Below are 26,937 nucleotides of genomic sequence, written 5' to 3'. Positions count from 1 at the left end.
AAGTGCCATACAATGCTTCACTTTTACAGGGCATTGTACTTACTACTGCCTCCAGACCAGTGGCAGAAATTGGCGTGTGCAACCGCACAGGGCGGCAGTTGTGGCTTGATGGAGTTTGCTTCGTATCAGCTTCTACTTAGTTTTTACTTTTTGTTGCTCGCACATACTTTCTCGTAAATTGTTTAAGATTGAAAAGGATTCTAGGAATGTATTACCTGCTGCTGCTAAAACATCAAATAAATTGTTTTTTCTATTGAAAATAGAAAATCAAACCAAACTTTCTGTTCAGGTATTCAACCTCCTCAAGCAAAAATCTTTGTCTATGCAAAATCTAAGCATTGATGTTTTTTGGTCAAATGTTCAAACAACCAAGTACAAGTTATCTTTGTATCCTGGAGAAGAAAATAATTTGTTCAATAGTTATTTGTTAAAGTTTTGCTGGTAGCTGGTAAGAGTCTTCAAATTGTTAGACTCTCAATTAAAGTCTTAAAACAAACGTACGCTAATAAATATTTCAAACGGGTACTGTAAACGGGGGCCTGCTTTTATCTGCTGTGCTGCATTACTTGCGCTAAAAACTCATTTCACAGCCTTTATTTATTTATTATTATTATTTTTTTACTTTACTGTGAAGAAACTTTTTTTACTTTACTGTGAAGAAACTTGGGCCCTGCCTGGAGTGGTGAAGTGTGATTGCACTTGCAGAAAGATTCAGACATGCTGTTGGTCTAGCTGCGAGGCTTGAGGGTGGGGAGGGACTGGAGATTGACCTTGATCACTTTAAATGGAAACTGTGAATGCTCCATTTCCCAAACCCAATAGGCCGTGTAAAATGATAGTTATCTTTATTGAAGTCTGTTATAATCTGTAGGGTGTTTTGCTCCACTCAGTCTGTGCAAAATCAATGCATTGATTGTAGATGATGGGCCACATTGTGCTGAGTGTTCGTGCTGTGTCGTGTGTCTGCTGTCATGTTTTTAACGTGAATCACCTTTTAATTAAGCTCTCATCAAAACGATAATGAAAGTTGTATCAAATTGATTCTCTGGTTGGTTTTGCTGGGGACTGTTATATTGTTGGGTTTTTAACAGTTATGACCTTGTGGTATTGTTTTTGGAGTGTGTTTGTGATTTCCAATTACAGTGTATTACATGGAAAACTAATGATGCTCAGTCTCATTTCTCCAACAGACATAAATAGAGAGATATTTCTGAAATGTACAGTTTGAACTGGGAATTGCTGCCCTCCAGTCTTGGCCCTCACTCAAACTCTGCATATTAGTTATATGTAGCCTGCACTTTTGTTTGTTTAGTTTTGGGCACGAAGGTTGAGTGTTTGCGTGGGGGGAATTTACACCTCTTACTTTTGTGTAGGTGAGCACAAGAATTGCTGTACAGTGAAATGAACTTTTGGAGTGAGGGCACAGGCAGTGTAAATGTCTTTTAAACCCACACAACAAATGGATGCCAAGTCATTATTTTTACATGAGGTGATACTGCACGGGATACTAAAATGTTTTTGTTGTGTTTTAGGGATTCTGCTGCCAAGATGACACGTGACCTGATTTGTCTCATGAGACCATTCTCCAATCAAGAATATTAATCAAAACCTATCCAGGACATGGTTAGGAAGCTTGCATGATGGGCAGGTGATGGAGTCTTCCATCATTTTTACCCGCCACTGACTCATCCTGTCAGCTTTCCCTCAGAGGCAGAAGTGTGTACCAGCGATCCAAGGCCCCCCACACCTCTGCCATGGTGACATAAGCAGGATTGCAATATGAGGGAGAGCCAACGTGAAACCATCTCATTTCTTTCTCCAGTAGCTGCTGCAGCTGCCACCTCAACACCTTTTGCCGTTTGTCCAAAAATAGACAGATTTTTCTGTTCGTGAATAGTCACAGCTCACCAATTTCGACCCTCCGGTGGGGGGAGCGGTGTGGCGAGAGACGATGCTGGGATGCGTGACTCGCCTCCGTCGGCTGGTCCGTCTCCTCCCTCTCCAGACGTCCCTCCTCCTCCTGTTTCTCTTCTGCACTGTCAGCGTCTTCATCTCAGCCTACTTTCTCTATGGCGTCAAGCGGGAGCTGGAGCCATCAGGAGGGGGTGTGTCAGGAGCAGAGGGAGCATCGGCCGACTCCGACGACCTGAGGGTCACGCCGTCTCGGCTTTTACCGCTGCGTAGCGTCTCGGGAGGCCCCGGAGTGGATCCTGCTGGGGCCAGGACAGATCCTGTAGTTCTGGTGTTTGTGGAAAGTCAGTATTCTCAACTTGGTCAGGAGATTGTGGCCATTTTGGAGTCTGGTAGGTTCCAGTATCGGACTGAGATATCACCTGGGAAAGGGGACATGCCAACATTGACGGACAAGGAGAGAGGACGTTTCACACTAGTCATTTATGAGAACATTCTCAAGTATGTTAACCTGGACGCTTGGAACCGAGAGCTGCTGGATAAGTACTGTGTGGAATACGGAGTTGGCATTATAGGCTTCTTCAAGGTTAGGACACAACACCACTGTCTCTCTAACTCCCTCACTCTGCTTCCCCCACTCCAACTCACACCTCCTGCCCTGTCCATCTGGACGTGCCATCTTAAAGCAGATGGGATTCAGGGGGTTGGCAAAATCTGCTTGGTTCAAAATCACTTGGTCCCTTTTCATGCCTTTTCATATTTTGCTTATCACTCTTTATTTGGAAGCCTGGCCCACTTCACTCTCCCATCTCTTCTTTCTTCCATCTTTCACTAGTTCTTTCTCTCGCCATCTCACTCTACCCTTTAATCTCAAAGGTCCATTAGCCCAAGGGCAATTTTCACATCTTATGGTTTTTTTGTTGTTGTTTTTTTTCCCATTCTGAGGCATGGAAATAATATAGAGCAAGGGATAGATGTATGGATGATGTTAGGTTCTGCAGGTGAAGGTAGGAAAGCTTTGTGGTATTTAGTGAGAGAGGGTCAGAAGCAAGAAGCTCAGCCCAATGACTGTGAGTGTCAAACATGATACATCATATGGTCAACATTTCCTTTTACAGTTGATGAATAAGAAGCATTTTTTCATATGAGAGCTGATGATTAGAACTGTTAGGAACCTTGGTAGTACATTTAATACATTTAAATTTAATTCAATTTGATTTAGAAAAATCAGTTGAAAGAAGTTTGCATTTACTTTAAATATGGAAAAATAGTGAATCAAAAATCGTAATTTCCTACAAACTACTACTGTTTTCTGTTTGTCCGTCTGCCAAATTAGGTCATGTTTTCTGGATTTCATTACATCATATTTATTAGTTGTTTTTAAAATGTATTTTCTATTATTGAATTACAACTAGATTGAATAAAATTGCATTGTATGGCTAAAGTAAATAGTTGTGAATACTAGATGGGACATGCTGAATGAATGGTCTTGTGTCAGGATTTTATTTTATTTAAGAGATGCAATTAGATTCAGTTTCCTGTCAAAAAGTTGGTAATATGTATTTAGTACGTCTTCACTCAGCAATAATATGAACTGGACAGAAGTATCCACACCTGTCACTAAAACAGCTTCACTGTGTATATGTACCGTAATTTCTCGTCTATAATGCGCACCCCCAAAGTTGATTTCAAAATTCTGGAAAACCCTTCTACCTATGTATAATGCATTTTTACAATGTATGATTTTGCTTCTACCCATATGATCAAAACACGAAGTATTTTTTCAAAGAATTATTCTGAAGTTAAGCACTGAACATGTAATACTTATTTACTTGCTCTTATTTTGAAATTCACAGCCTTAATTTGAGTTGGTAAATGAGAAAACACACAGTTGTCCTCATATGTTTGATTACCCAGGCAGAATTTGTAAGATGGGTACAATTCTTTAAAGAAAACATGAAAGGCTAGGGGAAACACTTAATTTTATTTTAATGGGATTCAAATTAAACTGTCAGGCATTTCAGAAAAGCATTATCATTTAACAAAACATGACCATAAAGAAATGAATGATGGTTGTTGTTCAGTCATATTAAAAAAAACAACAATATTTCACAAATTCTGCCAGTGTATGTAAATTTATGCGCACAACTGTACATACAGTATATGCAGTGATACGTACGTACCCCTGTCATATTGGAATGAAAGTGTAGGCTACACCTTTTTTGTAACCTCTAGGTGGCGGCATATTAGAATGAAAGTGTACAGCTTTTTCATAACCTCAAGATGGCGGCATACATTTATAAAATAACATTTTCCCCTGTGTGTAATGCGCACTATTGACTTTTGACAATGTTTTGGGGGTGGGGGAAATGTGCATTATACATGAGGAATTACGGTATATCTTGAGTTTGAAGAGTAATGGAATAGCTGATGGTGCGTCAAAAGCAAAGCAAGTTGAAGTTTTCAACCATGGCAATCGAAATGTGTGCGACCTGGAGAATGTTTCAATGAACCCCTGTCTTTGAATTTCAAAGGGCACAGCAGGATGGTTATTCATTTTGTCTGCAGTCTCAGATCAGAGCAGATTAAGCATAGCGGGTAGAAGCTCCCCCATGCATTCACATTAGAGTAGGCCTGACATTGCTTATTTCACACATGATTGCAGAGATCTGGGAATTATACCCGATACAGTTCTGTCCGTATCTCTGTGCTGTGTGATGAATTTGTGTAATTTATCTCTCCTTTTGATCAGGCCAATGAGAACAGTCTGCTGAGTGCACAGCTGAAAGGATTTCCCCTCTTTCTCCACTCCAACTTGGGTCTGAAGGACTGCACGGTCAACCCCAAGTCACCCTTGCTCTTTATCACCCGATCTGGGCAGCCGCTGCCTGGTCCTCTCCCAGGAGATGACTGGACCGTCTTTCAATCCAACCACTCGACCTATGAGCCTGTGTTACTGGCCAAGACCCAATCAGCTGAGAGCATTCCATCCATGGGACAGAATGCTGCTCTGCTCCCGTCGGTAGTACAGGACTTGGGCCTTCATGATGGCATCCAGAGGGTTCTGTTTGGGAATAACTTGGTCTTCTGGCTCCATAAGCTGGTGTTTGTGGATGCTGTGGCCTTCCTTACCGGGAAAAGGCTCTCATTGTCCCTGGAGCGCTACATTTTGGTAGATGTGGATGACATCTTTGTGGGAAAAGAGGGCACCCGCATGAAGGTGCCTGATGTAAAGGTGGGTGTGCATGTGTGTGTGCATGTCATTTAAAGTGGAACAGCTTTATCATAGAGAAAACTAAATTCTCTTTTAAAATGTATGACACAGTAGTTGTCAACCATCTGTTTGCTGAAATAAAAAGTTACCTCTCAGTGGCATGGTGTACCAGTCATACAGACAGCTCCTCTTCTCCCTCCACTTTCCTTTTGAATGCATTGTCCCTGTAGGCCGCTCAAAGCTGACAGGCCCCAACGCTCGCACAGTCACACAAGCTCCATAGCTATGAATATTTCAGGGGCCCGGAGACATAGAAAGAATGTTGAAAAGCTCCTTACACGTGTCCCCTCACAGTGAAACATACCAACCTCACAAGATGAGGCAGAGGCTGTAGGAAAAGTTATGGTGGAATCATCTAGGCTTCCTCGTGGGCGACACCACAGCAAACTTTTAGGAATACATCACACTGTGACAAAATCGTGAAATGTATGAGCGGTTGTGTGCTGAGAGTCTCAACCAGGGAGGAGATCAAATGTAACAAACATCCAAAATCAGAGCACAGCGAAATATCAAACAGAATGGGGGAGAGGAGTGAGGCAACAGGGAGGGGATGGTGGATGTTTACTGAGAGCAGGGTACAGGATGAAATATGCATGTCGGCTCGTGTGCGTCGTCTTCACGCTTCCTCATTAATGTGCCCGTGCACCAGATTGAGAACATTGTCTGCTGATTCACACTTTTCTCCTCCCACTGTGTGTTCAGGCCCTGCTGGAGACGCAGAGGGAGATGCGCACACATGTTCCCAACTTCACCTTCAATCTTGGCTTCTCAGGGAAATTCTTTCACGCAGGTAAGGTGCCTGGTCTGACGAGTGTGTACACGACATTGAATAAAATAACACTTGAAGTTGAGGCTCATAATACATGTATTCTTCTTCATTGACTTTACACCCTGATATTCTACGTCCTGCCGAACTAATATTATACCTCCTGCCTCGTTCCCATTTGGATATACAGGATCAGATGAGGAGGACCTTGGTGATGACCTGCTGCTTTCCTATGTGAAGGAGTTCTGGTGGTTCCCTCACATGTGGAGCCACATGCAGCCCCATCTCTTCCACAACCAGTCTGTGCTGGCTGAGCAGATGCTGCTCAACAAAAAGTTTGCCATGGTAAGTGGAAGTGGAAAAAAATGGTAGTTGCAGTACATACCATCAAAAAGAGGAAGGTTTCCTGAGCATTGTCCCTTGTTTAGTTTTCCTTATCTCATCTGACACAATGATCATAACACTCTTCTATTTCCAAGCAGCAAGTTTTTCCTGTTAACACACTCAGAAAAGAGTAGATTATTGCACCTTTACACATCTTTTGGTAGTCTTGGTTAGGGTAGCCGAAATGCAGCTTTACGCATGACTGTAAGCCTTTTGGGGCTCCTACATCGAAATGTTTTTGTGACTCCAAAGACACCAGAAAGCTTTAAATATCTGCTCATCAGTGGGTTTCCACAGAGAATTTCCACTTTTAAATGATATTTCTTGCACTGTACGCTGTTTTAATTGTACTTTTTTTCCCATTGTTTTAAATGTTTATAAGCTATTTTTTTCTTTATTTTTAAATGCTTTTAATCATGTAAAGCACATTGAGTTACCTTGTGTGTAAAATGCGCTATATAAATAGTCGGTTTGCTTTGCGTTGCTTTTCAACAGCCACTCTCTTAATCCGAAGCATTTGCCTTATGGAAACTTTCCTTGATACGCTTATATTAAAACTAACCCATTTCCTCTCTAAGTCCCACATTATTTTCACAGTACAGTCATTTTCTTTAAATGTCTGTTTTTCTTCTTTTCACAAACGACCGTTCTCTGCTTTTCTTCTGTAGAAAGGTCCTCCCTTTCCCCCATTATGCATCAAAACTGTGACTTGCTTATTAATGTTAAACAACCTCCTTAAGTAATTTTCCTTTGAATAGGCTCACCGGGAAAACTGATTGGCAAACCTGCCTGAGATTGATATCCGTGATCTAAATAGAAAGGAGAAACAACATATCGTTTCTGTCTAGTAGAAACCTTGTCCAAATATGATGAAATTCATATTTTTTCACAAATTTATGCAATTGGTTTGTCCCCCTGTCATCTGCTATTTTTCACATTCTCAACCAATTTAAAGAGTTGAAAATAGCTTCAGAACGAATCTATTAGCGCTCTTGAATGCTCAACTGTCTGAGAATTTATAGGCAATTGCGTAGTCCTTGAACGCTAGCAGCTGGATCCATTCCACACATCCACACACACGTAATTTCTGAATATTACTCCACAGCGGACGAATATGCGAGCGCATCAGCCTGAGGTTCTGTCTGTGCACGCAGGACCTTCTTTGGATAATTCATAGGAGTTGACGAGACCAGAAAAAAAAACTTCCGCCGCTTCTGCTGTTAATAAGTAACGGTACTTTTACGCCGTTACAATGATCTAAATGTCGCTCGCTACTTTTATTTATCAATTATTGCTTACCAACTATTTCGTGCGTGAGACTATGACTTCGACTTCCCCATTGGGCGCTGTTCGCTTCAATCCAATTTTAGCGCTAGTGACGTTTAAGTCTCGTTCACCAATCAAACGACACAAGAAATTCACATGATCTCACACGTCTTCTATTGGGCTTCCCTGTCATAGGTATTAACACGAGATAAGCCAGCCTGGCTGATCGTCGTGCCTACATTGCCACCATGTTGGGAAGGTTGTCGTTACCATGAAGACAATAGCGCGCTACTCGTTTTTTACATTTAGATGAAGAAAAACAACAGCTTTCATGTATTGTAGTATTTGTCTGGTACTGTCTGCCCACTTATAACTTGAGAAAACACCGTGCAGTAAATTGCAGATGATGTTGTTTTGGCTGCACACGCACACACACAGGAACATCAGAATTTGCATATTCACATTTTATTTTTTATTTTTTTATGTTCATGGTGTGGTTAAAAAATCAGAAATTACTGTTTACTCAGTAATTGAGTAATTATTTCACTGTGTACTTTTTGCACTTAAGTAATTTTTTGGAGGACTACTTTTTACTTTTACTTGAGTCACATTATTCTCAAGTAACTGCTCTTACTTCTTCTTACTTACATCTTGTACTAATTAGGAAACGCGCCTACAATTATCTAATTAGTTTGTTAATGTTAAATGTATTAAGCGACAGAGGGATGTTAGGGATTGTCATGACACAGAATGAACAAACTTCAAATTCAGAAATGGCCAATAAAAACAGAAAAATACTGTACTTAATATTTTCCTGGAGGATTCCTTTGGGATTAGCCTTTGAAGTTGAAAATGAAATGAAAAAATGAAGTGAAACAGACAATGATTTCAGTCAATTCTTTTCCAGAATGAGAGTGCTTAGAGGCGGATGCTATTAATGTGGCACAGCTTGAAGCTGGCATCAGGTCCAGGTGGAGATGGGCCTGGCTCAAATTGGAGGCCAAAACAAAAAAAGCAAAGAAATTAGGCAAATTTAATTTTATTCTTAAATTTGTACATCAGCATGTAGTTGAGAGGTGTAAATAAATGTTTTTCTGCCTGAAGAACATTTATTTTGCCATATTGTACTCTTCAGAGTCTTCCAGATTGCTTAATTTATGTTATAATAAAAATAATAATAATTCTCCAGGGACCCGAAGGATGCCCCAGACCCTCTACAATGTTTCTTTTTTTTTTTTTTTTTTTGGTCACCTTTTTCATACCTTTGGTGTTTGCATGTCTGTTTGTTAAACACCTTTTTAATTTGTAATGGTGGACAGGTGTGATTTTAAAACCCAGCTTGTACGTCACCAGTTTCTCTCCCATTGTTCCCTTGACCTCTAGGAGCATGGGATCCCAATCAACATGGGCTATGCTGTGGCACCTCACCATTCGGGCGTCTACCCTGTTCACTTACAGCTGTACGACGCCTGGAAGAAGGTTTGGAGCATCAAGGTGACCAGTACCGAGGAATATCCACACCTCAAGCCAGCCCGCTTTCGGCGAGGTTTCATCCACAGCGGCATTAGCGTAAGAACACTTTTCTTCTACACCCAGACATCCACGAGGCCTCATTAACTTGTTACTGCTGGCATCTCGCCATCCATCAATGTTCTACTCCATCGTTTACATGTGCTATTCTATATTCATTAACGAACTCCTTCTCTACCTCCTCCAGTTATTTTGAATTCAACTCCCTCTTAGCCAGCAATACATCTTCGTCCCATATTCTTCAGTATGCAGGATGACAGTGTAGCCTTGAATGAGACATCTGCCTGAGCACAACTGTCCAGTATAATAGGGAGCCACCAAATCTTCACCTGAAAATGGCCTGAAAGTGCATTTTAGTTTTTCGGCCAAAAATTTTGTTGCCGAAACAGGATGTTGTGATGGCACAACAAAAACTGCAGCCAGCACGCACCTCTCTGGATGAACCTCGGAAGGGCCACCAACGACGAGGTGAAGTGCTGCGTGGGCCTCTCAGTCTCGCTGTTTAGCAGCTCCGACTGTCCGTCAAAAAGATTTCATTCGGGCTGATAGATAATAGAATGATAAAGATGCATATCTCAAAATAGCTTTTCCTTGACAACATTTGAGATGTAGTCAATAGACTACAATATGATAGATTGCATTTGTCCATGTTTTGACAGACTGTACGAATAGCCAATAATAATGCGAGTGGCTCCGTGCTCAACCAATCATGCGGCGTCAATAGAACCATGGCAAGTTAGATCGACTCACATAGTACTGGCGCTAATTTTTGTAGCCTACTGCTGCAGCCGTGGGAAACCTAAAGCTTAAAGTAGGCATCCTAAAGCTTTAGAAATGCCTTTTGTAACCCTTTCCAGACTGACAGTCAATTACTTTATTTCTCGACTGTAAGTGATTTCTTGATTGAACAGGTCTGGAGGTAATCAGGCTTGGGTGTGATCAGTGAAAATGAACCAAACATTGTGATTAGCCACAATTAATTCATGATTGAACAAGGGGAGTAATTACTTTTTCACACAGGGCCAGGTAACGTTTTTCCTTAATAAATGAAATCACCATTTAAAAACTGCATTTTAATTTCGGTTGGGTTATATTTGTCTGATATTTAGGGTTAGGATTAGTTAGGGTTTGATATTTGTTGGATGAAGTTTGTTTGAAGTACACATTGAAGTAGGGAAACTGTACAAATGTAAGAATATGAGATGGGGCCAATACTTTTTCACAGCACTGTATAGACAAACAACCATTTGCGCTCACATTCACACCTATGGGCGATTTATAGTCTTCAATTAACCTACCATGCATGTTTTGGGGTGTGAGAGGAATCCGGAGTACCCGGAGAAAACCCAGGCAGGCACGGGGAGAACATGCAATCTTCACACAGGGGAGGACAGATTTGAACCAGAGTCCTCAGAACTGTGAGACAGCAGTGAGGCTAACCAGTCGTCCACCATGTCACCCAAACTACAAAACGAAAAATAACTACTTGTCTGCTCAACCAAAGTCAGATTTATTTATTTATTTTGTAGCGGAACGGTGGAGACTGTTTGGCACATCTGCCTCACAGTTCTGAGGACCCGGATTCAAATCCGGCCTCGCCTGTGTGGAGTTTGCATGTTCTCCCCGTGCCTGCCTGGGTTTTCTCTGGTTTCCTCCCACATCCCAAAAACATGCAGGGTAGGTTAATTTAAGACTCAAAATTGCCCATAGGTCTGAATGTGAGTGCGAATGGTTGTTTGTATGTGCCATGCGATTGGCTGGCAACCAGCGCAGAGTGTACCCCCGCCTCTCGCCCAGAGTTAGCTGGGATAGGCTCCAGCATGCCTGCGACCCAAGTGAGGATAAGCGGTATGGAAGATGAAGGAATGAATGAGTTTTCAGACTTATTTTGCCATGTTACAGAAAATTGCAAAAAGGGGAGTTTTTCTGCGAATAACAGAAGATAGTTTCCCAAAATTGTCTGTGAATAGGTGTATTTGCAAATGCCAAACCACAAATATGCAGGGGTCCCCTGTATTAAAGTTTTCCAAGCAGCATTAGAACATTCAAAAGGAACAAAAAAAATTCTTATCTACTTCTCTCCCGGAGTGACCTTCATAGCTGGTGGAAAACTGTGCAGCCTCAGTCCAGTTTCTTTGTAGTCTTGGCAGTCAGCGGGCCTTTGGTCTCTGTACTCTCTTCCCCGTCCTTGAGAGAGTCTGAATGGACCCCTGCTTAGCGATGATTGATATTCAGTCCCCCAGACACTTCAAACTGTAAATGCAATTCCATCAATTACCATATAGACATGGATGTGAATGAGAGGTTTGCTTTCGCTAGATGATCTGCATAATAATATGCATAATATGGATGTTATTGGGAGCAAACAATATGTTGGATAACTGCCAGCAGTCCGCATTGCGCTTCTCAGCGGAGGGCTGTCGATGTGTGTTTTTAGCTGAATGAAAGCGTTTGGTGTGTGTGCGCGTGTGGTTATTTCATTTCCGCCATTTGGTCTGTTGACTTTGTGTGTGTTCTCACAGGTGCTGCCCAGGCAGACGTGCGGTCTTTTCACACACACAATCTTCTATAAAGACTACCCAGGAAGCCCCAATGAGCTGGACAAACTCATCAATGGGGGAGAACTCTTCCTCACAGTTTTGCTTAACCCGGTGAGTCCAAAACTGGTTAACTCCTCTTTTCATAAACTAGTCACACAAATCATTTACTGCTCGCACTAAAGGTTGCAGTAGCAGTTGCGTATTTGCTGTCTTACTGTCTTCTCGTCCCAGCTGTTTGGCATTCTCCAGCCATACGTCATCCTTAAATTAATTCCAGTCCGTGTCCTTGACCAGAGTTGATTTCATTTTGTCTCCAAGTGAACTATTATGTAGATAGTGTTCCAATGATGCTTACCAGAATTAAGAATGTTGTATTTTAATAGGTACGTCAGTCTCAAAGCTACTAAAAGCTCATCTCTTTTCCCATTGCATCAACTTTTTAGTAGTTCGTTTTGTCACTTTGGCTGATCTTTCCTAAAGTCATCAGTTGTTGTTCTTAGTGCAGTTTAGTCTTCAGTTCTGACTGCATCTTCTCGCCCAACAGATAAGCATCTTCATGACCCATTTGTCCAACTACGGGAATGACCGTCTTGGCCTGTACACTTTTAAAAGCCTGATGATGTTCGTCAAGACCTGGACAAACCTAAAGATTCAGACCCTCCCGCCTGTGCAGCTGGCTCAGAAATACTTCAGCCTGTTCCCCTCTGAGAGAGATCCACTCTGGCAGGTGAGAACACAATGTTAATTTGAAATTTTTCATTTTTGTGTTTATAAAGCCACATGTTGCTTTCACTTATGCTTTAGTAGGCCTACTTAAGAGGAAATAAGAGCAAACTTGATTTAAATAGGTTAAATTCAATCAATAAAGAATTGTTGGAAGCTATTACCAGTATTTCAATAAATCCTCTGTGGTATCAAAAGGATATGTAACTGTGCTTCAACATTTTATTAATGAGAAGTTATTTTAAAAAAAATTTGTGGCTGCAGGATCCATGTGAGGACAAAAGACATAAAGACATCTGGTCCAAAGAAAAAACATGTGACCGCTTCCCCAAGCTACTTGTCATTGGGCCTCAGAAGACAGGTGAGAAGCTGTGCTTCATCCCCCCCTACAGGTTACTGTGAAAGTGAAACTGTGTCTTCTTGTTGGTTAGTCCTAAAAACATCTTATTAGCTCTCAGGAAATTAGAGCTGTTGCTTCTTCAATGGCAGTTGGTTTGTTAAGAAGATGTTAACGCTCTGCTATGCAGTTTCTATTACACAAATGTCAGTCTTCACTGTATGAGGTACATAGTAATTGGATTTACCCTCGCTTAATCCTCTTTTTTTGCTCTTTATTTCCTCCCTGCTGTCAACTCCACTTTGTCTCTTTCTGCCCTCTCAGGCACAACAGCACTCTACCTGTTTCTTAGCATGCACCCTGACCTGACCAGTAACTACCCCAGCAAGGAGACTTTTGAGGAGATCCAATTCTTCAATGGTCACAATTACCACAGAGGCATCGATTGGTAAGAAAGCACAGTCAGGTCACTGTGGTTAAGTCTTTTGATACAGTGTTTGCCCGCCTATTAGCTTTTTTTGTGTGCTTACTGAAGTGCCCCAAGATGCCATAAGACTGTGACAACACCCTGTCTAGAAGAAAAGTAGTCCTACTTGTGGCATCTTGGTGCCAAGGTACTAGGATGATGTGATAATCTCGGTTGAGAGATTAAGTGGGGAGGAGCTAAATTTAAAATTTATCTGTTACACATGGTCCTTCCATTGCTGTATGTTATGTTATGACCATGGCTTGAACCCCTGTGCTTTGTCGGGCTAACCATATGATGGATGCAGTTTCATTCATTGACTGTATTTGTGCGCAATGTGACAACCCCCTAGCAATTTTTGGTGGTGGATCCCAAGTCTTGATTAACGAGCTACTACTGCCCTAAAAAGTTGTCCTCACAGTAAGCAGTGTCAAATTAAGTTTTTGTTTTATTGTTTTAAGTTGCATGTGATTTAACAATGTGTTCAACAGTTTTAACATCTGCCTGTATAAATAATATGTAAAAAAAAAAATTATGAAATGATGAACCTCTGGCTCTCTCTAAAGAGGTTCTGTTGAAAAATAAGTGCATACAGACGTTCCCGAGACTAGTCATGTCATATGTTATTATGCCACCAAGGGGAATTTGACTGCAGCCTGGTATTTAAAAGCATATTAAGTCCAATTGCATTGGGCAGACAGCGGGACGGCGATTCAGTACAAATTGTTACGTGTTACTGTGAAAATAATTTCAAGCAACAGACTAGAGTTTGGACAGGCATTTCTATGCAAGCAGTGTATTAGAAATGTAAATTTATGCCACCGACAGTCACAACAACAAACACACTCATTAATAATGACACCCCCATGATAATTGATATTTATCTCTGCCCATAGCCATGCATGCACACTGAATTTCAAAAGGTTCAATGAGAACAGTGTCATAGGAAGAAGCTGGATCGGAAAGCTTTTACCTCTGCATCGTGATGCTTGGTGGGCGTCAAACCATGTGTGCAGAGAACGGCAGCGGGCGCAGCCACGAAGAGCAAATTGCACCTGAACAAGTGTGACCGTCATTAACACCCAGTGTTTGTGTGGTGTTAGGTATATGGAGTACTTCCCCCTGCCCTCCAATGCTAGCTCTGACTACTACTTTGAGAAGAGTGCCAACTACTTCGACTCTGAGGTGGCTGCACAGAGGGCTGCAGCTCTCCTGCCCAAAGCCAAGATCATCACCATCCTCATCAACCCAGCTGACAGAGCGTACTCTTGGTACCAGGTGGGTAATGCTGAACAGCCACCACGCCTCATTAGATCCAGTACTCCTTTCAGCACCTGAGCACCTTTTGGTTGATTGACAACATTTTGGCATCTTTACTGAAGCTGTGCTGTGTCTAATGAAATGATAAATTCCACAACCACAGCACCAAAGAGCCCATGATGACCCGGTAGCTTTGAAATACTCATTCCATGATGTCATCACTGCCGGCCACGACAGTCCGGCCAAGCTCCGGGTCCTCCAGAATCGATGTCTGATGCCAGGCTGGTACGCCATGCACCTGGAGCGCTGGCTCAACTACTACCACTCCAGCCAGGTATGCATATATAGTATTGAGTTCAGCAGCCATCAGCCCAGCCTGAAAGTTTTCTTTAATCGCCTTTGCACTGTGAAAATGGATGACATTTCTGTTCTAAAATGTTCATGTCATCTTACCCAGCTGCTGGTCTTGGATGGGCAGATGCTGAAGACTGAACCTTCCTCGGTTATGGATAAAATCCAGAAATTCCTGGGCTTAACTAACATCATCAACTACCACAAGATCCTAGCGTGAGTATGCGCCTGCACAAACCTGCTCCCCCCCCCCCCCCCCCCCCCCATGGAACCTCCAAGTGGGAATCCAAATCTGTTCTGAAATGCTGGTCAACCTCCAATTTGTTACAATTTTTAAACAGTTTCCCCATGCAAAAACTGAAAACAAAAATGGAATGAGGAATATATTACTTAATTTCAGTAAAATTATCAGATTTAATAAAAATAAGTAAACATAGCTCGCTTAAAAAAAAAAAACTGACGTTAAAACTACAACTTTTCCCGTCTGAAAGCAGTAGGACATGTTGTACTGGGATATAGCAGCCAATAATATTGCAGACACCCGGTGAGGACATGCGACAACTAACCAAGAGAACAAGATGCGACAGGACAGAAAAAAGCAAGGCAGCGAGCCCATCCAACGGGGAGTCCACCCACTCCCCAGAACCCAGGGTGGTCCCCAGCCCTGCCGAAGCCCCCCGACCAGTCCCAAAGGGAGGGGCACGGTCACCGGACCACCCACGCCCAGTACCCCCGCCCACTCAGCGCGCCCCAATGCTCCCCACCAGCCCTGGAGATTGGGCCCACCAACAGGGCCCAATGCAGGAGCCAGCCGTCACCTGAAAACGGTCATAGCGCCCATCGTGAGCAAGGACGGGCGAGGGCGCCAAGAGAGGGGAGGGGAAGCGGGGGCCCCAAGGTGGGGTAGGGGGCCGGACCCCCATCTCTCTGTGACCTGACAACCAAAGAGGGGGGTGCGCAGGCCCCAGGAGTCAAGCCAAGAGAAATGTCAATACCCACCACCCACCCTATTACTATGGTTACCAGGTCCCCGACTGGCAACCATTATCCCTGTACTGTGATCATGAGTGGTGGGGTGTTGTGCATTAAAATTGGGGAGACTGGTGGGGGTGAGGTGAATAACCCCCTAGGCCAATCAGCTCCCCAAAGGATGTGTGAATGTATGTGGTGCATTAAAAATCCAAGGGGGGAAAAGCACGGCAGGCCGGAGTGCCGGCACACCTGGCCGACTGTCCTCCCCAGCCTGACGCTACTCTCCCCCCACAGATGAGTGTATGATGCATTAAAACTGGTGGACCATCAGAGCAGAAAAGGGGGAGGGGTTGACCAGTCCCTCCCCACTTTACAGCTAATCCCACCCCATCCCCAACACCCTACCACAAGCCCCAAGTCAGTCGGGGACCCCACACAGCTCGAGGGAGAGGGGTGACAACCACGGCGGAGCGCCCCGGGGAGAGGGAAGAGGAGGACACAGGCCCAGGACGCAGGAACACGGCCCCCAAGCCGCCACCCGGATACCAGGACGAGACCCCTGGACTGGGGCCAGCGGGCACCTCCCCAGCACCCAAGGACGGGACCGGCACCCCCCAGGAGGGCAACCAGACCCAAGAGGAGGAGGGGGAAACAAGCCTAGTGTCCCCAGAGGCCTACATCGCAGATCAAGAAGGATAGGGGTTCAAGTGCATGCAAGTGACCCTATGGCGTGTGCAGGGGTCTAAAATGAGAAGATATGTTAAGATTGTTGTTATTTATAGTATTGAAGGAAGTTACCACCTCTAATTTGAAATTCTTGGAATAAGCTTTCACGTGACATAAATGCATTATTTTTTAATAAGTGATGCAGACGGTCAATTCCACTTTCTTCCCATGTGCTGCAGTAAATGGGTATTTTGGTAATCTCAAAATCGGGATTGTGCCAGATATGGGAAGAATTATATGGTGCTGACTGAGATTGTGTGGTTTCTCAACTTTTCCACCAAGCTGATAAAGTGGCTGCAATAATCGGATTCTTAAAACAATTGTGGCGTTTGAGACTTGTGCTGATAAATGGGAGGTCGGAAAGTTTGGTACTATTGCAGTCTGTCTGTTCTAGTTCCAGCCAAGATTGTTGTTCAACATTTGGATGTAACAATTTAATGAGGTACTATATTTGGCTAGCTAAGTACTAGTGTTTTTTGTTTCTTTGTGTTTCAACTCTGCTTAAGACTCAGCATCTGTTTTAGTGTTTTTATTTTGTTTGAATTGTTTATGATTTGTTTAACGAGTGTTTGAAGTTGGGTGTGTCAAGTCCCCCTTCTGTTTTACCTCTCTGAAGGGGAGCTAGACTAATTCTATTTTTCTTATTTTTAGAATAAAATTTTAAAATGGCAGTCTTGCATTTTAATGTGGGTTTGAATGGGAACATTGAAAATAAATAGTTAATTTGTGGTAATATTTTCATTTTTACTGTAGCTATACGCCCTAAAAGTGAGATGGGTAGGATGTTCCAACATTTTAAATCACAAATTTTTTTCTAAGGTTTGTTGAGATATTGATGCCTAGATATTTGATATTCCTTGTCGGTATAGGAAAGTTTGGATTTTTGGTCCGCAGGATTCCATGAGTTAGTTGTTATAGGGGGTATTATTGATTTTGACCAATTGATAGCATATCAATAATTGCAAGGGTTCTTGTAAATAAAGAAGGATATCTGCGTAAAGATTGATTTTGTGTTCTGACACAGTAGTACAGATACCCGTAATACTAGTGTTCTGCCGTATCTCTATTGCCAGTGGTTCGATAAATGCTGAATGAAATTACTTAATAAACAATATATGATACATCTAATTGTTGCTTCCGCAGTTAGTCTCTTACTGCTTACATAGAGTGGAAGCGCGCCGATCTCTTTTTGCTCACAGCTGGACACATGTATCACACGTCACATGAATCACAAAACTTCCGTTTCTACTGTGCTTATGTCAAAATAAAAGCATGAGTTTCAAAGTGAGAGTCTGTATGTATAGATGAAGTAAAACTTCAGAACAATCCCTGTGGTCTGGATTGGCTCGCCTGACTGGCCCGCAGGCCGTATGTTTTACACCCCTGGTTTAAGCAAGTGAAATATTCTCACACAAAACTGCCACGTAAGAACAAATATTATAAGAGAAAAAGAACATGCATAGTTTGCCTTGGTTATGTTTTAGTTTTTGCAATTGGTTCCATACATCATTAATCGCAGTGGTAATGTCTTCAGTAACAAATGTTAACGGCTGTGTAGGAAAAATAGATAAAATTAACTGAAAACTTCCCCGGGCGCTTCAGCTGCTCCCTGCTCCAGTGTGTTCCACTAGCATGTGTACGTGTTCACTGTGATGGGTTAAATGCAGAGAACAAATTTCATGTGCATGCATGCATGTTCATGACAATAAAAGGTGATTTTTCTTCTTCTTCTATCACCCTTTGAAGGTGTAGTTGTAGTATTTACAATGTAGTGAGGGAGGCTTGCTGAAAGCTAGTTAAAACATTCATATGGGTCATACAAATATAAAAAGTAGTTAACTGCTTTAAAATAAAATGTGTACTTAACCATGCTGATGCGGTAATGAATGTGCAGAGGGTGGATTACTGTAGGTAACTGGGAGGAAAGTCTCTCTTCATATTCATGTTGACTTAATGACACTTTAAAAGACGTGATGCCGCACGATCATCGTGTGATGGTTTACAAATTGTACAATCTTTTGGGAGTTCAAATATGGCCGCAGTAGCTAATCTGGAAGGATTTGAACATTGGAAGTGGAGTGTCACGGTTAATGTGCCACTGTGGACAAATGTAAAATGGGAACCAGTTGTTGGAGAGGTGCTCGTCTGACTAGGTGCAAAACTCTTTGTCCACCCCTTTCACTCTGTCATATGTATTTGCATGGTGTGGAACCCAAATATATTGAAGAGTCTGAGTTGAATTTCCCCTTGAATGATTAGGAGTACAGGGGTACCTTGCTACCCCAAATTACAAGTTCTTTGAGCCTTGTTGCATGAACTGATAAAGCCTGCTCGGGTGAGATGTCTTCTAAGACAACCACAGCAGTCCAGTTGCGATTGATTCAATGTCCTGAGAAATAAATATCACAAAAATCCCATTCTACTTATTTTCTTTTGCTATTTGTAAGCCATATTCATGCTTGAATATATAATGCATGATATGATTTTTGTCTGATGCAGGTTTGATCCCAAGAAGGGTTTCTGGTGCCAGCTGTTGGAGGGCGGGAAGACAAAATGTCTGGGGAAGAGTAAAGGGCGCAGGTACCCTGACATGGACCCTGAGGTATGATCATTCTAACCTTTAACCTTCACTTAGACCAGGGGTGGCCAACTAGTCAGAGACTAAGAGCCACTTTTTTTTCTGTGTTACTGCAAAGAGCCACATACACGGGTACACATGAACATCATCTTTTAATCATGTATGCACGCATACACAGACCTCTGCTCAGCCAGATCTAATGAAAATAACCACACCAACATGATAATATCAGTAATTTTCAACAGTTAACATTGTGTGCACTGTCTCACACACACAAACTCTCATTTCAAGCAAGTCCACAAACAATAATAGAATAATTTTCAATAACATCTTTCTCTTACTATGCTGCTTAGTGAGACTTCTGGCATTCCTTATCTTGAACAATCCTCTTCAAATCTGGCTTGTATTCTGTTGTTGCCACTCTAAGCAATTCTTTCAAATGAGTGTCAGTCAGAACAGATCGATGCTTTGATTTCACATGTTTCAGGGTAGAAAACACAGACTCTCAGACGTACGTTGACCCAAACATGGACAGTATCTTAAGCGCAGCTCGTTTGATGTTGGGGTATTTTTCAATTGGCACACTTTTCCAGAACTCAACGGTCCCTTCCCTTAAAACAGCTTTCAGTTGATCCTCCTCACAAAGGTCGATCATCTCCAACTCAGCCGCAGCCTCATCTGTGACGAGCGGGGCTTTCAAACAGTCTGGCTTCCAAGCCAGCTGATATGATGCAAGCGTTACGGTCTCCGAGTGTTTTGTAAATGTTTTGAAAAACTGCACCTGCTTTTCAAAGCGACCAACTTGTTCTTGCGAAGTTCAGTCCCTTTTGGAAATTCCTGTTCGATGTTAGGGTGGAGTGAGCTGAAGATTTGAAGCTTTGAAATGCGCTAATGCTGCGTGACATATAAGGCAGATCGGCTTGCCATTACGTTTAACAAAAAAATATAAACTCTCCCACTCTGGCAAAAACGTCCTGTGTTCTTCTTCATATTTTCGTTTGGCTGTGCTTTTTTTCCCTGCCATTTCAAGAGGTAACTTGACGGAAATTGTTTACAACACAAATGATGTCACACCAAAGATTCTCTCGTCGCTCGTTTGACGTCACTCAAACAGGCTTACATGGTCAGTGTGCCATCTAGCTGTAGGGGGAGTGAATGACAGCGCCAGCCAAGCATTTTTGACGCATGTCATGTGACAGCTCCTGAAGAGCCGCATGAAACTAGTTAAAGAGCCGCATGAGGCTCGCGAGCCGCGGGTTGGCCAGGCCTGACTTAGACAATAGGGACAAAAATATTGGGAATCCTGGCTGGTTAAACTTGAGTGAAAATGAAAGAAAATATGGAGTTGGTTGGCTATACCAGCTTCAACTCTCCTAGAAAGACTTTTATATATTATTCATTATAAATTATAATATTTTGGGGTGTGTCAGGTATTTTGAGTGAGAGCGTGTGTTTGGTGGGGTTTAGGTCAGGGTTGTCTGCAACAAAACTAATAACAGCACTTTATTGATTTTGTGTTTCAAAATTTGGATGCATAGAATTCTCCAAAATGTCTTTTGTAAGATCATGATTAAGGCACAACCCAGTTTGATTGATTAACTAATCTACTCCCCCCCTCTCCTTCAGTCTTTGGCGTTCCTCAGGGAGTACTACAGGGATCACAACATTGAGCTGTCCAAGCTGCTATACAGAATGGGCCAGCCGCTCCCCAGCTGGCTCAGAGAGGAGCTGGTCCACACCAGGTAGCAGTCCAACCGGGGAGAGAAAAGCAGTCCCGCACGTTCATCACCTCAGCGCTGGCAGAGTAAAGATCACACCACCATGATGGAGACCGTAATTCTACAAGGATCTGAGGATGGGACGTCCAACTGGAAGTCAAAGCAATCACTTCTTCATTCTGTTATCTTCTATAACGTGTAGGAAACTAATGGGCCAGTGAGCAAGAGGATCCACCGATGGAGCGCTCCTCTCTCTGAGCTTGGAGATGCCGTGAACCCTTCGGTATGATATGTCAGGACCGCGGCTGTCCTCTTAACGCCCCTTAGGAAGAAGTGTGATGAAGAGGATTGCTTGCTCATCCCCTCCCTCACCATGGTCGAACCTTCTCTCCCATGTGTGAAGTTGAAGAAAAGCGCACGGATGTACCGTGTACAAAGGCTGAGTTTCAGATTCAGTCTTGACATTTTCAGTTCTGGAAATGGTGCGCAGCCGAAACCAGCGCCTAAGTGCTGTCTGTAGTTTAAAGCACAGAGCTTTGGGCTGACTGACAAAAAGAAATTTGTTGTAAATGCCTTTTGAAAGATGAGGATGGTTGGACATCTGGCTGCATGTTGTAGCCTGTTTTTGATAGGCCTTGTTAGAATCTTGTAATTTCATTTACAAAAACCAGGACAGAATCTCCACGGAATATTACCATTTGGACTTTTTTGGTTTTCTTACTGTTTTTTTTGTTTTGTTTTACTCAGACATTGTTCTGTAGAGTTGTGATACTTGTAGAATGTACCGAAACTAAAAATCAGATTCCTCCTTCAGGCTGGATGCAGAGAATGTCAAAGTGCTGCCTGCTGTCACTTGAACACTGAATGGGCGAAAGCAGGAAGTGATGGACTCATGTCGAAAGCACAATATTTAACGGTACTCAACATACATCTAACTGGATAGCACACAAGCATTTGGTTCCCACTACAATCTGTGAAGATCATAAGCTAGCTACTCTGTGTAAAGAGCAAAATTTCCCTTGCTTATATTTTCTTTCATTTTATGTAATGAATTAGTCAGTGACGGAGTGTAAAAAGATCTCTGAAAAATGTCAAGTTGTCAAGGCAAGCCTTCCCACAATAAGCCCAGCGGCACCGCACCAGACGTGTTTTGTTTTGGGGTTTGAAGGTGTTATCACCGCAACTAGATGTCAAAAATAGATAACAAAAAGCTGCTCTACTGCAATAGTTTTGTACAAGGTTCTGACGTAAGAAAAGAAATGCACACAGCAGTCGTTTTCATTTCTTGACTTTGTAAATGTACATAACTGGCTCCCCTTTGATAGACCTAAATTATTTGAATGTCTTTGGCTCTCCATTGGTGTGCGACGTCAGTGCTGTAGGGAAAATCAACGCAATTGCTTCCTCCCATGTCTTCTCACTGCCAACTTGTCTCTCCATGTATAGTATTAACGTGATAACACATAACAGCAATGATGGTACTAATATCCTGGACTGTATGATAAAGATTTGTAATTGTTGTCAATAATTTTTACAGTGTAACTAATATTGTCGGTGCTTTTTAATTTGCAAATAAAACACCACTGTATTTTTCACAATTGGGATGTTTTTCCCCTCTACTCTTTCACTTCCGTCTTTTCTTGCTGAGGAATTCACTTTCAGTTTCAGCTTGCGAAATGAGAAGATGGTCTTTATTTCCCTGAACCTTACGGGAATTGTTCTATTTGGTAATTACATACAGTGAAGCCCTAGCAAATGTATATCTTTACTATGGATTTTTATTTTATTTTTTTAAATGTGCTGAGAGAAAATATGCTATTTCAATTATTTTTATTTTGACAAAAAATTCTCTGTCCACAATTATTTACACTATTTCTCCGTGCATCCATATCTATTCTAAATTTAAAGTTGCCTTGTGTTCTCGATCAGGGATTGTCAAAGTGTGGTATAAGTACTACTAGTGGTACGTGGGCTTCCATTAGTGGTAAGCAAAAGAATCACTGCCTACATACAGTTCAGTTGTATTTATAACATTGCGCTGTCCTGTATTTATTAATTTTTAGTACAACACATTTGTATTTACTCTTCAAGAACTTTGTTCTTAAACTTATTTAGGTACAGTTTTGTTTAACTTTTGTGTTGTACATTTTAATTGAATCATTAAGTAGTTTTCTTTATTTTCCTATATTTATGTCCAGTGTTTATGTTCCAACTGCGTAATGGTACTGAGCCTTAGAATATTAAATAGGAATACAACTTTCATTTCTCATTCTTGGACAATTACAGTTGTGCTCAAAAATATTATGCCAATATTTTTTAGCATGACTGTATTGTCTAATATATACAGGTATTCAGTTAGTCCAAAAAAATCCCTATTCACTATTCTGGAAATTAGAAAAATGAATGAAAAATCCTAAAACGGGGAAGTTTTAGTCTAATTCTATGTCAGAAAGTCAAGACTAAAAAGCATATCTTTTTATACAGTCATGCACAAAAATATTGGCACCCTGGCCTGCTATGCTACTGTATTTTAACTTGGAAGAAGTCAACACTTACTTCAACTCTCTACATCCTTATGATCTTCTATAACTATCACTATGAACATCAATATAATACTCTAGTAATATAAGATGCACATTTATTCCTATGTACTGTACACTAATACAAATTATACCAGCAGCTGCAGTATCTTGGATATTAATGAAGGAAAAAACAGCAAACAATGACTAAACCAGAGAAAACAAACACCTACATACAGACCGTTTCCAAAAAAATTCGAATATCAGTTTATTTTCAGAATTCCATTCAAAATGTTAAACTTTCATAGATAATAGATTCAGGGCCCACAATTTAAACAATTTCCAGTATTTATTTATTTTTACATAATTTGGGCTTCCTGCTCCTAAAACCCACGAAATGAGGAATTTAAAAAAAAAAAAAAAACAATTTGAATACTGTGAAGAAATCACTATGTACTACTTAGTTTTTTTTGTAGAAAAAGAAAGCAATTAGGGTCACATTAATTAAATCAAAATATGGTACATTCAAAACGATTTGTTAATCTTCAGTACTTGGTTGGGAATCCCTTTGCTTTAATCACTGCCTCGATCCAGCGTGGCATTGAGGTAATCAGCCTGTGGCATTCCCTGTGAGTTACGGAAGCCCAGATTTCCTTGATGCTTGCTGTCAATTCTTTGTTTTTGGGTCTGATGCCCCTCATTCTCCTCTTGATTATACCCCATCGATTCTCAGTGGGGTTTAGAGTCGGCGTGTTGGCTGGCCAGTCAAACATTGATGGCATGGGCATCAAAACAGGTTTTGGTGCTTCTGCTGGTATGGCAGGGGCCAGGTTCTGCTGGAAGATGAAATCAGCATCTCCATACAGAGCCTCAGCAGAAGGAATCAAGTCCCTCCAGAACATTCTGGTAGACTATTTCTGTGACCTTCGTTTTAAGAAAGCAGAGTTTACCAACACCTGCACTGGACATTGCACCCCACATCATGACTGACTGTGGATATTTCACACTGGACCTCAAGCAGCTTGGGTTCTGTTCTTCACCAGTCCTCCTCCAAACCTTTGGACCTTGATTCTCGAATGAAAGGCAGACTTTACTTTCATCAAAAAGAGGACTTTGGACCACTGGCCAACAGTCCAGTCCTCCTCCCTCCTTGGCCCAGTTGAGACGCTTCCTACGTTGGCTCAGGCTTAAAAGCGGCTTGACCCTAGGAACCAGACAGTTGTAGCGCATCTCCCTGATGCGTCTGAATGTGGTGGTTTTTGAAGCTGTGACTCCCGCCTCATTCCACTCTTTCTGGATCTGATAGATTCTTGAATTGTCTCTGTTTTGGTAATCTGCTGAAGCCCACGGTCATCTCTCTTGCTGGTGCATCTTCACATTCACATTTTGTCCTTCCACTACACTTTCCATTGATATGCTTGGACAGAGCACTCTGTGAACAGCCATCCTCCTTAGCTATGAACTTTTGTGGCTTACCCATCCTATGAAGGGTATCAATGATGGTCTTCTGGCCAGTTATCAAGTCTGCAGTCTTTCCCATATTGAACCCAACTGAGAGAAGTGAACTTGAAGCAATTTCATGACACCTGGGGAGAAAACTGTGCAGGTTCTTTGAGTTTAGTAGGTGATTAGTATGTGAGACTCAGTTTAAAACATTTATGGCCTGCAAAATTTGGGCTGATTTCTCCAATTTTTGAATTCCTGATTTTGTGGGTTTTATGGGCTGGAAGCCCAAATTATGTAAACATAAACAAATAATTACTTGAAATTGTTTAAATTGTGGGCCCTGAATCCATAATCTATGAAAGTTTGTTTTGAATGGAATTATGGAAAAAAATATACTTTTCCATATTAAATTTTTTTGGAAAGGGTCTGTACATAAAAAGGAATATACATATAAAATGCGTTGTCCCATATATTAATATTTATATTGAAAACTACCTTTCTGATATTTGGTGATTTTTATTTTATTTTAATTTTGTTAACTGGTTTATGTTTGGACATTGTTTCAGCTCTGTTTCATATACTGCATTATTTGATATGCAGATTTATTGTTATTTTTATTGTAGTTCAGCATTTTGAATACTAAAATTTTCCATGTCCCAGAATTTATAACCCCCCCAATCTTTCTTGAAACATTTTCTGTAAATTGCTTGGTAGTAAATTGTTTCTGGCTTTGTAAAGAAGTTATCATTTGAAATTCCACTTTATAATTAATTTTTATTATTTTAGACTTTACAAATAACTGGTTGGTATGTTCAAGATAACCAACTTTATGCACTACTCTAACGGCTCTTTTTTTGCAGCATGTAGAGTGGATGAAGTGCACTTTTATACAGTATCTATTGACGCTGGCCCCGACACCTCTTGTTTTCCTTTGGGCTTGTCGTGTTAGAGGTCACCACAGCGTGTCATCCTTTTCCATGTAAGCCGATCACCTGCATCGTCCTCTCTAACACCAATTGTCCTGATGTCTTCCCTCACAAGATCTATCAACCTTCTCTGAGGTCTTAGGCTCGCTTGCCTTGCAGCTCCATCCCCATCAACCGTCTACCAATATACTCACTATCCGAACCATCACAGTCTGCTCTCTTTAACTTTGTCTCCAAAACATCTAACCTTGGTCGTCCCTCTGATGAGCTCATTTTTAATTTCATCCAACGTGGTCACTCCTAGAGAGAACCTCAACATCTTCATTTTTGCCACCTCCAGCTCTGCTTCTCTCTTCAGTCTTCTGTCTCTTCATTGCCACTGTCTCTACTCTGTACATCATGGCTGGCCTCACCACTGTCTTATAAACTTTGCCCTTCATCCTAGCAGAGACTCTTCTGTCACGTAACACACCTGACACCTTCCTCCACCCGTTCCAACCTGCTTGGACCTGTTTCTTCACTTCTTTACCACACTCACGATTGCTCTGGACTGTTGACCACAAGTATTTAAAGTCCTCACTATCTCTTCTCCCTGTAGCCTCACTCTTCCCCCTCCACCCCTCTCATTCATGCACATATATTCTGCTTTACTTCGGCTAATCTTCATTCCTTTCTTTTCCAGCGTATGCATTCACCTTTCTAAATGTTCCTCCACCTGCTCCCTGCGTTTACTAAAAAGAGTTTTGCTTTAGCCATTATAGAGATACCTATAGATATTTTAGTGCCGATGTACAGTATTTTGTGTGAGCAGACTTCCAGCAGATTTGGTCATGTATTTTAACCCCAAGGAATGTGATTTCGTGCACCCTTTTCCAAAACAACCCCTTCTATCTGCACCCATGCTGGATGATTTGTTTTATTGCTACCTCATACAATAATTTTTGTCTTTGTCAAATTTAGTGAAAGTTTATTTTGTCAAACCAGTTTCTAATTTTGATGAATTATGAGTTAATGGTGTTCAACTGTTGCTGTCAATTTTCACCTGCACTAAATGTATTTGGGTCACCTGCCAATAATATGAATTTCAGTAGCTAGCTAGCTACTAGCTAGTGGGTCGGTGATGCTTTTTTTGTACTGTTCGTGTTCATTTTTATGACAAATGTTCATTGAAATTAAATGGGAGGCTGTCAAAGTAAGTGGATTTGGGAAACTTCTGCCTTTACCAACAAGTGATGCGGCGCTAA

General features: G+C 41.7%; 1 protein-coding gene across 2 annotated transcripts in view; it reads left to right on the top strand.

Annotated features, from left to right (window-relative positions):
• LOC133484688 (bifunctional heparan sulfate N-deacetylase/N-sulfotransferase 1-like) overlaps positions 1 to 22,404 on the top strand; it is a 65,359-nt gene extending 42,955 nt beyond the window's left edge. Inside the window, exons 2-15 of one of the 2 annotated variants that reach the window (XM_061787641.1) lie at positions 1,533 to 2,497; positions 4,664 to 5,146; positions 5,888 to 5,975; positions 6,142 to 6,296; positions 8,985 to 9,170; positions 11,654 to 11,782; positions 12,216 to 12,398; positions 12,659 to 12,755; positions 13,056 to 13,179; positions 14,301 to 14,475; positions 14,621 to 14,791; positions 14,915 to 15,024; positions 19,006 to 19,108; positions 20,711 to 22,404. In XM_061787641.1, the coding sequence (XP_061643625.1) occupies positions 1,952 to 2,497; positions 4,664 to 5,146; positions 5,888 to 5,975; positions 6,142 to 6,296; positions 8,985 to 9,170; positions 11,654 to 11,782; positions 12,216 to 12,398; positions 12,659 to 12,755; positions 13,056 to 13,179; positions 14,301 to 14,475; positions 14,621 to 14,791; positions 14,915 to 15,024; positions 19,006 to 19,108; positions 20,711 to 20,830 (2,670 nt within the window). In that variant the 5' untranslated portion in view covers positions 1,533 to 1,951 and the 3' untranslated portion in view covers positions 20,831 to 22,404. The remainder of the gene's footprint in view (positions 1 to 1,532; positions 2,498 to 4,663; positions 5,147 to 5,887; positions 5,976 to 6,141; positions 6,297 to 8,984; positions 9,171 to 11,653; positions 11,783 to 12,215; positions 12,399 to 12,658; positions 12,756 to 13,055; positions 13,180 to 14,300; positions 14,476 to 14,620; positions 14,792 to 14,914; positions 15,025 to 19,005; positions 19,109 to 20,710) is intronic. The other variant, XM_061787642.1, reaches the window with a different exon arrangement.
• Positions 22,405 to 26,937: the final 4,533 nt, after the last annotated feature.

This window comes from Phyllopteryx taeniolatus, chromosome 10 (assembly GCF_024500385.1).
Source record: "Phyllopteryx taeniolatus isolate TA_2022b chromosome 10, UOR_Ptae_1.2, whole genome shotgun sequence".
Classification (NCBI taxonomy): domain Eukaryota; kingdom Metazoa; phylum Chordata; class Actinopteri; order Syngnathiformes; family Syngnathidae; genus Phyllopteryx; species Phyllopteryx taeniolatus.
The sequence above is the reverse complement of the archived record's forward strand: the minus strand, read 5'-3'. Positions and strand labels throughout refer to the sequence as shown.